Here is a 14,430-nt window from a genome sequence, read left to right as displayed (position 1 = left end):
CATCCTCAGGGCGCACTTGCACTAGCGACCAGCACTATACTACAGTAGGTGCAAACGTTTGATATGCCTTCTCATCCTCAGGGCACACTTGCACTAGCGACCAGCACTATACTACAGTAGGTGCAAACGTTTGATATGCCTTCTCATCCTCAGGGCAAACTTGCACTAGCGACCAGCACTATACTACAGTAGGTGCAAACGTTTGATATGCCTTCTCAAACTCAGGGCGCACTTGCACCAGCAAGCTTACGCTACAATATCTGCAAATGTTTGATGTGCCTTCTCATCCTCCGGGCGCACTTGCACCGGAGACCAGCATTGTGCTACAGTAGGCGCACTTGCACCAGCCCTATGCTAGGTGTAAAAGTCCCGCCTCAAAACCAGGTGTATTCTTGCTTCAGCGCTATTCAGCATAGCCAGCAATTCCATTGACACTCCTTCATTGAACACTGCCTACCAGACAATACCCTGTCACTTTTGCAGTTTATCCCCTTCATTGCAAGTGGAAATGCTGATAAACTGTGGACGACTCTGCGTTGCCTGGATTTCATATGCTTGGCTCTGGAGCTTGTACAGAGCATAGCACTTAGGATACATTCCACAAACAGACTTACTTTCATCTCTGTATCAGACCCTGTATTTGAAGACAGGGGCCCTCATTCCGAGTTGTTCGCTTGCTAGCTGCTTTTAGCAGCATTGCACATGCTAGGCCGCCGCCCTCTGGGAGTGTATCTTAGCATAGCAGAATTGCGAACGAAAGATTAGCAGAATTGCGAATAGAAAATTCTTAGCAGTTTCTGAGTAGCTCAAGACTTACTCCTACACTGCGATCAGCTCAGCCCATTTCGTTCCTGGTTTGACGTCACAAACACGCCCGAATGCCAGCCACTCCCCCGTTTCTACAGACTCTCCTGCGATTTATCCTGGCACGCCTGCGTTTTTCCGCACACTCCCAGAAAACGGTCAGTTTCTCCCCAGAAACACCCACTTCCTGTCAATCACACTCCGATCACTTCAACGATGAAAAATTCTTCATTCGGCCGTGAGTAAATCTAGGTTTTGTGCTAAAACACTTAGCGCATGCGCACTGCGTACCATGCGCATGCGCATTTTTGCCTTAATCTCTCCGTTGCGACAATCGGCAACGAGCGAACAACTCGGAATGACCCCCAGTGTCTTTATGTTCCCTGCTCCACAGCATAACGTCAAGGTCACTTTTCCTTACAAGTATTTGATTCATTTACTTCTGAAATATGCCGTGACTCTGTTGGAGGAGACGAGAGGGTGCCTTGCAGTGATAACTGATAAAGTGATTATGGAGATGAAAAGATCAGCCCATCCATTACTGTGGAAAAGTGATTGCTTTTACCTGCACATTAAATATTCAGCTATGTCGTGTCATTTTCCATTTAATACATTGCTAAGCCATTAGCTGCAGCAAGTTGGAAGAATTATTCTGTCAGATTTAACTGCTTAGCTGCCAGGGGCAATTAGTGTGTTGTATCTTGAACTAGTTAATTTGCTTGATGGTTTCACTTTTAGTAATGTGCATATTGTATAGTATGTGTGTTCCAACAGAAAGCACACTAATTAGGACGAACTGTACTGATCCTTATGTGCGTCACTTTTATGTCAAGTGAAAACTATCTGTTTTTTTGTTTTTTTTTTCTCCTTCTTGTTCACCTTTTATGTGTATTATAGTTGTCCTGAATACTTTACTTTATTTGCTTCTCTGTGATTCTGTGTAATTTCTAAACATACATTGCCTGTATCTTTCTATGCATTATAATACCATTTTTTGTGTTATCATTTATATATTACTGTGCTGTCATGGACACCAGGACAAATAGTAATAATATGAACATTTTTGAATCTTTTACACTTTAAAATTCTTTTTTACAGAGCACTTGTTGCCAGCCTTAATAACTTGCATTATAGAATCGTCATTAACTGATGCAACTAAGGGAGCTTATGAACTTCTTAGGTAATAAATTATTTAATGAGTAACTTGCTGTCTTAAGTAATGGCCTCCTCATCCTTAAAGTTGCCCGTCTCATTATGGTTTTCACAGTCAGTTCATTCATGATCTGGACTAAAGCCATCTCCCACATTCAGCATCTGGCCTCAAGTCATTTGGAGCTGCTCCTTTACAATTGTGAGGATGTTGAAATGTGAGTGATACCAGCTAACTAGAGAAAGTATTAAGGGGGTAACACACATAGAGAAGTGTGCTTAAATTCTAAGCAATTTGACTAAATTCCTTAGAAAGTAACCATACATCGCTACTGTGTATAGCACATAGCGATGCGCTGTGTGCTGAGCATCCTGAGATGTATGCTGAGCGATCTGTGCTAGATCGCTCATCACACATATCTGGGACAAATCTCTCCGTGTGTACTCCCCTTTAGTGTAGCCCTCAAGTTGGTTTTGTATCTTTTATTGCAGTATTGTATTTTGCAGGTAGATTTTGCCTTGTACATAATTGCGACTTTTAAAAACAGGCAGACTCGGACGAAGTCCCCCACCACCAGCAACTCGCAGGCTGTTCCATTGAGCCCATGTTGCCTGTTACGAACTGGGGAGACTGTTGTTGTTGTTGCTACAAATATGTTTGTTTCAGAGACAGACATGCGGCCTATTAAAAACTGGTTGGGCAGCCATTGACAGCTGTATAAATATAATAGTTTCCAAGCCGGTTTAATGGAAATTCCAATTTGCTCATCTTTACTAAGAGGTTACTCTTACTCTTTTATAGCACCGCTTGTTTGTTTTATTAAGGAATGCATATAAATGTTTTGGGTTGTTTTTTTAAAATAAATTATCTTCTTATGCCAATTCTTAGTGCTTCTGCAGTAAGTTTGATACAGTGCTATATATGTGTTTTATTATGATGAAAAAGGTACAAATAATAAGCAGTCGGCACAGGAAACCTCCTTGCTTGCTGGAAGGGCTTCTAAGATCAGGTACACAGAATTTGAAAGGGGCTCCTAGTGCCAAAATGTACCAGTGGCCTATTATGAAAGTCTCTTGTCAATAAATAGAAATGATAAAATGCACATTTAAATAAATAAAAAAACTAGGGGGGTGGGGGAGGGGGATTTTTAATTAGCCATCGGGGTTACCCAGCTAAACCCCCCATGGCTTGGGGAAAGGTTATTCAATTAAATACCGTTTTTTCACACACCAAAAAATTGGGTTTCAGGAGTGGAACCCCATTGTTTCCACATAAACTGTGAAATCAATGGGTTGTTCCAGCGTGCTAACCCCTGATTTTGCAGTTTTTACGCTGGCTTATGCTAGAATCCAACCCATTCAGCTGTACATTCTACACAGGGTCTACTGGACCCCGAGTAAACAGTTTCAATTTTGAAGGTTCGGCATCTGACACCTGCACTAAGTGTTCTGATCCAGCTGCTGGTTTCTGGTAATGGCTCTGGCTCGGACTGTGGGTCTATGCCTTTTGGTATTAAATAACAACCTCTATACATCACACTAGTATACAGATTCATATAATGGACCTATGTATCTGTATTTTTGGCTTGGATTTACAAGATTCCGTCTCTGCTCACCTTCGCCTTTATGTCAACAACCTTCTTACACTGACCATCGGGTTTGCATGCTACTCTGAATCAGGTCCAGAGTCATTGCTTCTTATTTTTTCCTATATTTATTGTTATGCTATTGTTTCATACTGGTCTACATTACGGTGTTTCTTTATAGGATTTCTTAGATGCAGTGTTGCAGAGTCAAAAACGTCTTTTAGTTATGTACCATTCATATCGTTATATCCTGTCACCGTATGATGCAGCTGGCATATTCAGTGCACTGACTGGCAAGGGTAAACAATAGAATTATGGGTAACTAGGTTGGTGCAGCAAACCGTTGAGTTGTAGCAGTGATGTTTTGTAAGCAGACTTAGCATGGTCCTAATCTAATGGCTGAAGGTGGTTTGAAGACTTCTATTTATAGATGTGAATATGAAAGCCTCAGGTATGTGACTGACGCGTACACAGAATGTTTCCGTACAAAATCACTTTGCAGCCACATGGAGCCCTGACAGATTGCACCTTATTGCCTGCAGTCCTTTGGTATGCCTTATGTTTATTCATTTCTGACACGCAACTGCAGCATGGATTTCTGCTCTGAAGAGATTACAGCTGCAACTCATTTCTGCATTAATAAAAAGTGAACATCTATAGGGAATAATGAAATACACATTCCTGTGCCAGACCCTTTCCCACTAATGCTTTACTACTGCCCTGTAGAAATAAGATACATTTTACTGAAAGGTTTAATTATAGATTATAGCTAATTTACAGAAAAAGACTGTTAACGTGTTAATATGTAAAACTAATGAATGCAATTGGAGTGTTGCCACTTGTATTTTCTGCTTTCACATGTTAACATGGCATCTCCTGTTCCTCTAGATAATAGTAGATGCCCGATTTTTCTTGCTCTAGGGAGGTTCAGCAGCTTTTGACATAGGTGGCCTATTGTATGGCAGTACCAGCTGCATGACTGCAGTTATTGTTAGGTAATGAAGAGGTACAGTAACTGACCATAGTGATTCACCAGCTCCTCCTGAAAGTTATTGATGATAGTGACATTTGCTGTGTGACTGTCCAGTTTGGACAGGGATATTCAGTTAGCAGACATCAGTATGATTTCCCGACTGACGGGATCCCAGTGGTCGAAATACCGATGCCAGGAATCCTAACAGCCGGAATGGCCACCTCGAGCACAACGTTTGGTCACCACAAGGTTCTATTCCCCCATGGGTGGTGGCGTGGACCACCACCCAAGTGGGGTTTCTGGTCGGCGGTCGGGATTCCGACCGTCTGCATTTCAATGGCTGTCAGGATTTCGGCATTGGGATTTTGACCGCCAGGATCCCAACAGTCGGCAGCATAACTGCATACCAGGTAGCAGATACACCCGGAAGGACTTAGAAATAGAAAGAGGACCTAAATGACCACTAGCACTTTTTGCCAAACGTATAGTAGACAGATTGGTGACTAAATCAGGCAAGATCTAAAGTAGTTCATTACTAGTGCTGTCTGGAAGATCATTTTGCAGTCACTTAGGCTTATTATTGTTTCCGGAATACAACCTCACACACAGGCCAATAGTTGGCATCTCCCCACTGCATTTTCCAACACAATATGAACTACCGTATATATTTGAGTATAAGCCGACTTTTTCAGCACTTTTTTTTGTGTTGAAAAAGCCCCCTTGGCTTATACTCGAGTCAGTGCAGGGAGAGCAGTGTGACAGGGAGAGCAGTGTGAAGGAGGGACACGGAGCGCACAGCGCGCGCCTCTCCTGTGTCCCTCCTGCGTCTCCAGCGGCAGCGGCGGGTCTATTAAAGGAAGTACCCATTCGTGAGCTCTGATTGGCTCATGAACCGGCACTTCCTTTAATAGACCCGCCGGAGATGCAGGAGGGACACTGGAGAGGCGCGCGCTGTGCGCTCCATGTCCCTCCTTCAGAAGACAGCGCGGGAGCGACGGAGGGTAAGTAACAGGCACTGGGGAGCATATTTGGCACTTGGGGGTGACGATATATGTGGCACTGAGGGGACTTATCTGGCACTATGAGGGGGCATATCTGGCACTATGAGGTGGCATATCTGGCACATCTGGCACTGTGGGGCATATTTGGCAGCATGAGGGCATATCTGGCACATCAGGCACTGTGGGACATATCTGGCACTGTGGGGGCATATCTGGCACATCTGGCACTCTGCATATCTGGCAGCATGAGGGCATATCTGACACTGTGGGGCATATCTGGCAGCATGAGGGCATATCTGGCACATCAGGCACTGTGGGGCATATCTGGCAGCATGAGGGCATATCTGGCACTGTGGGGCATATCTGGCAGTATGAGGGCATATCTGGCACTGTGGGGGCATATCTGGCAGTATGAGGGCATATCTGGCACTGTGGGGCATATCTGGCACATCTGGCACTGTGGGGCATATCTGGCAGCATGAGGGCATATCTGGCACATCAGGCACTGTGGGGCATATCTGGCAGTATGAGGGCATATCTGTCACTGTGGGGGCATATCTGGCAGTATGAGGGCATATCTGGCACTGAGGGCTGTGTACAGCTAGAGCTGCATTTCCCACCCTAGGCTTATCCTCAAGTCAATAAGTTTTCCCAGGTTTTTGTGGTAAAATTAGGTGCCTCTGCTTTATTTGGATTATAAGGAGACATTGGGGGTAATTCAGACCTGATCGCTAGGGTGCTTTTTTTGCATCCCTGCCATCAGGTAGTTGCCGCCTACAGGGGGAGGGTATTGTGTGTGTGCAGGTGTGCGATCGCTTGTGCTGGAGAGCTGCGCAGGCCATGACTTACTCACACGCTGCGATGATCGGGGCCGGAGCTGACGTCAGAAATCCTACCACAAAACGCCGGGTCCCTCCTGCGTTTTTCCGGACACTCCCTAGAAAGTCAGTTGCCACCCATAAATGCCCTCTTCCTGTCAATCTCCTTGCGATCGCCAGTGCGTGCGGGATTTTCACACCATCCTGTCACTGACCGGTAATCCCCGTTGCTGCAGTCTGTCGCACCTTTGCAGCGATCAGGTCTGAATCGGCCCCATTGTTTTAGGTTTGGTGCCACACTCTGATATTCCGCTTGTATGGCATGCTCAGGAGTTTTCTAAATGCAGCAATGCATTCCTTGAAGGAAGAGAACCCTGCATTGTATTTTTATTCTCTGAGCACAAAATTGGGGACGGCCACACATCACTAGTAATGTTTCATGAATGTGGCAAGACAAGCAAAATACTTTTATGATATTGCTTTATACAGCTTTGTGTTCTTTTGAGTCTTAAGCTGGGTATACCACGGAGCGATGGACATTCATTCTGACATTGGAATAAATGCCCTTGAGCGGGCACTGGAACGAGTTAATGACGGACTGAAACGATCACTGTTCTTCATTAGCATAAACTAGGTCCCCAGCATTATCGTTAAGTTTGATGTGTGGGAGTGTGCAATCACCCACTTCACCAATACACACTGAGCAATGTAGGCGATTTGTCATTATGAAGAAGCAAAACGGCCCGACAATGCTCCAGTGCAGGGTCGGAGTGGCCCACAGGGGAAACCATCGGTGGGCCCCACTGCCTAAGGGCCCACTCCTTCCTCTAGGGATCAGGTTACAGACTGTGCACTTGTATTATACATGGAAGATATGTTGCATTACACTGCACAAGACTGTTGTGCATATCAAGCCTCTGTGGAGGCTGGCCACACCCCCTTTGTAGGCTGGTCACACCCCTAAATATGGGCCCCTATCACTGCATTCCCCCGGTGGGCCCTTCATACCCCAGCCCAACACTGCTCCAGTGTGTACCCAGCTTTACAGGTTTTTTATTTTTATAAAGTTTGTCAGGAAAAGTATAGATTAAGAACATATTTCTTTATTCTTCTGTTTGCAAATTGAACAAGCACATAGTTTAACAGTAAATGTCCAGGATATCACTTTGCAGCTTTGGTATTTTATGCCAGAGACAAAAACCCATTGTGGTTGTCTTTCTTAATAAAAAAAAAAAAAAAATTATATCAAAGGATGCAGCCATTGGCCTAGCCTCTTCCAAAAAAGGGCGACACACCCCTGTATTGGGGAACGCATGCTCAGCTCCACCACATCTCCTGTCCCGAAACACCTGCAGCCTGTAAATTTAGGCTGCAGCTTTGGGGCACTGTGTGTAATCACACAGGACCCGCTTTGCACTATTGCAGCAGCCCACTAACAGAGATGTACATATACCAGTAGGTTTTTACGTACATGTCTAAATCAGACTTTAAGACGTGATGGAAACAGTCTAAAATATGATAAATATATGGAGAAATCAAAAAGTCTAATAAACACACCGACAATTTCCCAGCATACATATGCCACAGCATTTACCTTATACAGATACATAAGGACAGTTTACAGATATATCTTACCATTTTATTTATTTTTTACATACTGTACTAGAAAGAAATCAAGGCATTACAGGGAAATATCTACTTGTATACAGCACCAAGTCAGCTAGCAAACTGCCTTATTACTATATATTAACAAAAGAATCCAGCTTTGTCTATAGACAGTGGTGGATTTCCCACTAGGCACATGAGGCCGTGCCTGGGAGTGACACTTGCTTGGGACCGGCACAGCATACTCACTTGCTTGAGAACTCTTTCTCTTTTGTTTTTGTCATTACAATTTTTTTTTTTTTTAACTGGTGAGGGAAAAGGGAGCAATGTATATTAAATTGTGGTGGTGGAGAGGGAGTGAGGTTGGTGCTGCTTTGGTAGTCAGGAGGCCCCAACATGATGGGGTCAGTGACATGATGGGGGCGATAGATAATGTTGTGCCTAAGGGCATAACTCCTAATTTCGCCCCTGTCCATAGATGTACAACAATGCTGGGAATAGAGCCAATGTGTATTAATGTGCTTTTTACTTATCTATGTCAGGAGTCTTCAAGATTTCAAGGTGCTCTCAAGGGGCTCCTGAGAGAAAACTGTATTCTAGCTGTTTGGATCCGTTCACTTCCCCATTGAGTTGGAAGCTCGAGGGGCTTGATAATGTGATCTGCAGTTAGGGACGTTGACAAAGCCGCTGGGCCTGGGTTGTAAAGTGGGCATGAACACATCCGGGAGGTGTGGCCATCCCCCCTCCAGAGAAACGCAATGGAAAATACTATTCGCATGACAGCACACTGCAAAAGAGGACATTTGTCCCCCTCAGCAACTGGCCCAAGTCCAGGCCAATCCTGGGCACGGATCAATAGTACCCACTAGCTTCCATCTCTCTACACCCCTGCCGGTGGTGAATCAGGGCACATTCAGTATTGGGGAGTTGGGACCGCAATGTCATGTAGTTCACCACAGCAACGATGATTAACTTGCACATGTATGTCATTGTTTTACTGAAGAAATAATTTGTTACAGACTATAATAGATGCAATGCTTTCAAATAAAGCAAACCATTTTCACCTTCTCCTAGCTGATCACAGTACAAAAATATGTATTGCTGGTATGTACTTATTGAGGTTCGTAATGGTCAGATATGGATTCACACATTTGCAATCTTATTATTCCAACCAAAAAGAAAATCTAATCTTATTAAAGGAAACATTTTGTACTGCTCTGCGTAATGTTACTGCATTAGTGAAAGGCTTCTGTCTTAAGGAAAGGGCAAAGATAAAACAGAATATCAGGCTTCTATATTTCCTTTTATCATTGGCCACATATAAAGATAGATGAGACCTAATTCTTTTGAAACACTAAGAAGAGTATAGTACGGCATATTCAGAAATGAAGATTGAACAATAAATCTTTACATTCTTGTATTCTCTTTATTTTTAGCCAGTGAAACTTGCAACGATTTTCACCCTATGTTCTTCACACATGATCGATCGTTTGAGGAATTCTTTTGTATCTGCATCCAACTGTTGAACAAGACTTGGAAAGAAATGAGGGCGACTTCTGAAGATTTCAATAAGGTTAGGAGAAATATTCTCCAATTTTTTTTTTATATATATATATATATATATATATATTACTGTAACATGTTATTGCCTCATGCCAACTAGCAAAAGTTGGCAGACCATTTAACTTTTTTGGCTTATGATTTTTTTGGGTAAATACACCCTAGCTGACATGTCATATGGTTTCTCAATTATTATTTATTTTTATCAACTTCATAAGAATTCCTGTATCTTAGTTGGCATTTTGATTGCAAAAACGATTAAATACTACCATTTTGCTTCACAGCTCAGTATACTTAACTCATTGAATTTGGTGGTGTTTAATGTGAAGAATAATTATATGCTAAATATATGGGGTTTTTTTTTTTTGCAAAGAACAGAAATGTATCTATGCCATGTTATCACCATATACAGTACAGTAAGCTACGCTCTAACTAGGCATCCAGGAGTTCACATTCAAGATAAAGGGGCAGATTATATTATACCTGGTGAAGTGATAAATTGGAAGGTGATAACGCACCAGCCAGTCAGCTCCTAACTGTCATTTTTCAAACCCAGCCTGTAATATAGAAGTTAGGAGCTGATTGGCTGGTGCTTTATCTCCTTTCACTTTATCACTTCACCAGGCTTAATAAATCTGCCCCAAAGTGCTCTATTCATGAAGCAGTGAAAAGAGTGGAGAAGTGAGCCTGTAGAGAAGTTGCCCATGGCAGCCAATCAGCTGCTCCGTACAAATGTAGTATTTCCATACCATACAATGAGTAATTATAATATAAACATCTTAACACAGAATACAGGTTGAACCCGATGGGCATTTTGCCTCTTTTCAACCTCACTATGTAACTATGTAAATTATTAATGTTATTCCACTGTCTCACTTCTCCACACTTTTAACTGCTTCATGAATAGACCCCATAGTCTGTGAGCCCTGGAGATTGTGTTGAGTTTCTCTAAACTCTGTCATTTGCATTTTCGGTGAGATTGTTATTCGGTAATTATTTAATTTTTCCCCATGCTGGAAAGAAAATATTTGCACTGATGTGTTATATCTCATGCACCAGGTGAACTCAACCCCAGATACAGTTAAAACTAATGAGGCTGTCCTTATTCCTTACCTGACCCATTTGTTATAAACCTCTTACTGCTGAGGGGTGTACCTTCCTCATGACAATGAACAATTCCAGACAACTTATACTATAAAATAACGACACTGAGGGGGGGCGTGGTCTGGGTGCTGAAGGAGACAGACGTGCCTAGCGTGAGCTCCTGAAAACCACAGCCCAAACTGCTTTTATTTTCTGCCTTCTGCACCTCCCAAGCCACCCTACTCTCACTGCCGCCCTCCTTGCACCCCCGGCTGGGACCCCTGAAGTGCCGCGGAATCGGGGAGCAGTTTTAACTGCTCCCGCGGATTGCGGCCTACGGGACTAGGAGAAGCCGGGACCTCGAGTAGGGCCTTGGACCGGAAGCGGCTTCGGGACCCGCTACACGGGCCGCAGACATCACCTGGAGCTCCGTCTTCCCCGCGGACGCTGGCCGCTGGCCACGACTAGCTGTGCCTCCCTGTCCCCGGCCCCAACAGAAGTATACTCACCCGGCGGAGACCCAGCAACCTGGCGAGCGAGGCAGCGCGGGGAGACGCCCGGCGGCCATATTGGACGCACCAAAAGGTACCGAGCCCTCACTGCTCCAGGCCGCTGAGCGGAGCTACGGCCCCGTAACTGAATCTCTGAGGTGCCTAAGTTTGAGGGGAGGAGGGGAGACCCATGAGGCTGGGCCAGACAGGCCTTGGGGCACCATAAAACTAATCATAGTGCTGACACATCGCGCATCAGCAGGGGAGAGCGACCTTCGGGCTGTGCCCTGAGCTGGGGGTGAACCGGAGAGAAGCTGGGCCTGTGGTCCACCAACTGAGGGGCCCTTAACTCCTTCAATCCTGGAGCCTAGTTTGTCAGCCATTGGAGCACCAGCAAACAAATCTCTCCCCCCCCCCCCCACCTGACCCCCCCTGCTCCTGTACATCCCCATACCCTAATATAAAAAAAAAAAAAAAAAAGCAGACACACATTGAGGGAGCTCCTGCAGCTGTGATCCCTAAATCCCTTTCATATCACCCCCTCAGCATCCCTTTCCTTCTCCTAACGGCTTGCCTGCCTGCCCCTGTCTCCCTGGTGCACCCCTGTTCGCGCTGCGGAATCGGGGAGCGACGCCTACAGGAACCTACGAAGCCGGGGCCTCAATTTGCTGAGGAGGGTGTCCGGAGCCTCGGTGATCCCCCGCTGAACCCGCCACCACCTCCTGGAGCCTGGATCTCGGCTCGCAGCGGCGGAGCGTCATCCACCACCGCATCCTGCCTGTCTCCGTTACCCGGAGGTTTGGGGACCCTCGGTGGCCGGACGGAGCTGCATGAGGCCCGGCGCCCATTTCAGGTGAGACCTGCTTGCCCTCTGCTACCCCCCTGCCAACATCAGAGGAGAAGGGGAACAGGGGGGGGATCGAAGAAGGGAACGAAGGGGAGAAAGACAAGGGAAAAAAAAAGAAGTGGAGGCTTGCTGCGGGAGACACTGGGGGTTAGTGGCTGCAGCTCCCACAATTACCCGCCCCAAACATACCCCCAAATACCCTCCAGGGGTCCACTTATACCACCCTGCACTCTCCTTTCACTAGGAGGCCGCACCAACACAAGGAGCACTCACCTCCCCCCCACCTACTGCTAGTCTACCTTCAGCCACAACTCGCAGGGCACCGTTCTACCCCTTGTGATTCTTCTTCTACACTACTGCTGATGGGCCTCATGCCCCACTGAAGACACCATAATCTAGCCCTCCAGTGGTTCACCCTCAGGCCTTATCGCTTGCACATCTCCACAAGCCGCTTCAACAATCTCTCTAAACCCTTCCCGACTCAACCCAACAGACTGCCACCATGTCTAAATCCGCCGCCTCCATCAGAAAACGTGCGGGGACAGACATAACCCAGCACTTTACCAGAGCCGACAAAAACGACAAACCATCCTCGCTCTCTGGACCCCCCTCCCCTAGCCTCTCGGTGTCCGACAAGGAAGACTCGTCTTCATCTCCCGCTCTCTCAACCAAGGAGGACATCCTAGCTCTGAAATCGCTCATCATGGATTTCAAGGAGTCACTGGAGTCCAAACTAGACAACGTGGTTACCTCCATTAGGTCGGATATTACATCACTATCCTCTAGGACCTCCAAACTTGAATCCCGTCAGGACACTCTGCACAAAGAGCAAAGTGAGACCGTTAGAGACATCGACCATCTCATCCGGGACATCTCGGAACTACGCGACAAGAACGAGGACCTGGAGAATCGCGAGAGAAGAAACAATCTCCGCATACGGAACGTCCCGGAATCCGTCCTTCCCGCGAACCTCGAAACATACCTACACAAATTATTCTCCACCGTGGTTCCGACTCTAGGCTCCCGTGAACTGCCGCTAGAAAGGGCCCATAGAGCTCTCCGGCCCAAACCACGTGATGGTGACCCCCCCAGAGATGTAATCTTGCGCTTTCTTAATTTCAAAGATAAAGAACTGGTTCTTAATCCCACCCGGAGCAAGCCATACATCTTATTCGAAAATGTTAGGTTGCAATTCTTTTAGGACCTGGCTCCCTCCACGCTACTCAAACGGAGAGAGCTGAAAGATCTGACCTCCGCGCTTCGCACGCGCGGAATTCGATATCGCTGGGGGTTCCCATTCAAGCTGCTGATTGACCTCAATGGACAAACTGTTATCGTCAGGGACCCGAGAGAGGGTAGAGACTTCTTGTCACACCTAGAGGACTCCGACTCTGTACAGGCGGCAACCCCTACCCACCAGTCGGCCTAACTATCCTCACTCCAAATGTCACCTAAACTTTTTGCTTAATTGAAGCATCTTCGCCCACCCGTAGGAAATATTTTTTTTTTTTTTCTTTAAAAATTTTTTTTTTTTTTAATTATTTTTTTATTTATTTTTTCTTGTTTACTGACGCTTAGATTTACTTGACCAGTTGATGTTTATTACATATAATATATATTGGTTGTTACCAAGCGGGGGGGAGGTTTATACAGCAACCACCTAGCCCTTCCACAATGCTTAACGCCACGGAGGGCTTCCGAGTGTGTTGCGAGACCCCTCCGCCTAGCTATCATACTCACTGCTTTAGAGCCAACGCCCCGGTCATACTGGACACATCTGGGCATGTGACTCGGAACACCCCCATAGGGAGTGACCCGACCTCTGAGGATACTATGTTGGAGCACACAGGGTACTGGTTGATGTTCGCGACTCTACCCTGTTTGCTCTGCTTCTACTTAACTAATGTTACTGTTATGTTATTTACTGCTTATACGTTTATTCTACATTATTTCTCTTTGGTGCTTTTTTCCCCTAAGGCCAATACTAGCTTACTCTCTAAATATTCCACCACTGGAGGGCTACGATCCCTCTTCCACTCTACATAACCCACGAGTTCATGTTGCCGAACTCCTACCTGTAAACACACTCCCCCACCCACCCTACCTCCTAGGAGGGAGCACGGCTATCACCCGCTGCTTCCCCACCTTGGACCAATCGGTCCTAATTTCTGTGCTGGTTCCTCCTCGCTGGTCGTGAGGTTCCTTACACGGACCCTTTCCCCTCTTTCCCCTCTTCCCCCCCCCCCCCCCCCTTTTTTTTTTTTTTTTTTTTTTTTTGTCCTCCTCTGGCCGATCACCGCCAACTCCCCTTTTTCTTCCGACGAGCCGGGACCCCCCACCAGCTCTAACCTCCCGCCCCCCCCCCCCGACCCCCTCTCCCCGGGGGTTTTTTTTTTTTGTTTTTTTTTTTCTTCCCTCTCACCTTTTTCTCTCTCTCTCTACCCTCCTTCTCTTTTCTTTCCCTCTTCTTCTCTCCCTCTCTTTCTCCACCTCCTCTTACTCCCAACTCACAA

At 45.9% G+C, this 14,430-nt stretch overlaps 1 protein-coding gene across 4 annotated transcripts in view; it reads left to right on the top strand.

The window, feature by feature from the left end:
• ELMO1 (engulfment and cell motility 1) overlaps positions 1 to 14,430 on the top strand; it is a 910,002-nt gene that overhangs the window by 590,378 nt on the left and 305,194 nt on the right. For all 4 annotated transcript variants that reach the window (XM_063922511.1, XM_063922512.1, XM_063922514.1 and 1 more), the window contains one exon: positions 9,373 to 9,509. In XM_063922511.1, coding sequence (XP_063778581.1) covers positions 9,373 to 9,509 — 137 coding nt within the window. The remainder of the gene's footprint in view (positions 1 to 9,372; positions 9,510 to 14,430) is intronic.

Source organism: Pseudophryne corroboree, chromosome 5 (genome assembly GCF_028390025.1).
Source record: "Pseudophryne corroboree isolate aPseCor3 chromosome 5, aPseCor3.hap2, whole genome shotgun sequence".
In the NCBI taxonomy this organism is placed as follows: domain Eukaryota; kingdom Metazoa; phylum Chordata; class Amphibia; order Anura; family Myobatrachidae; genus Pseudophryne; species Pseudophryne corroboree.
The sequence above is the reverse complement of the archived record's forward strand: the minus strand, read 5'-3'. Positions and strand labels throughout refer to the sequence as shown.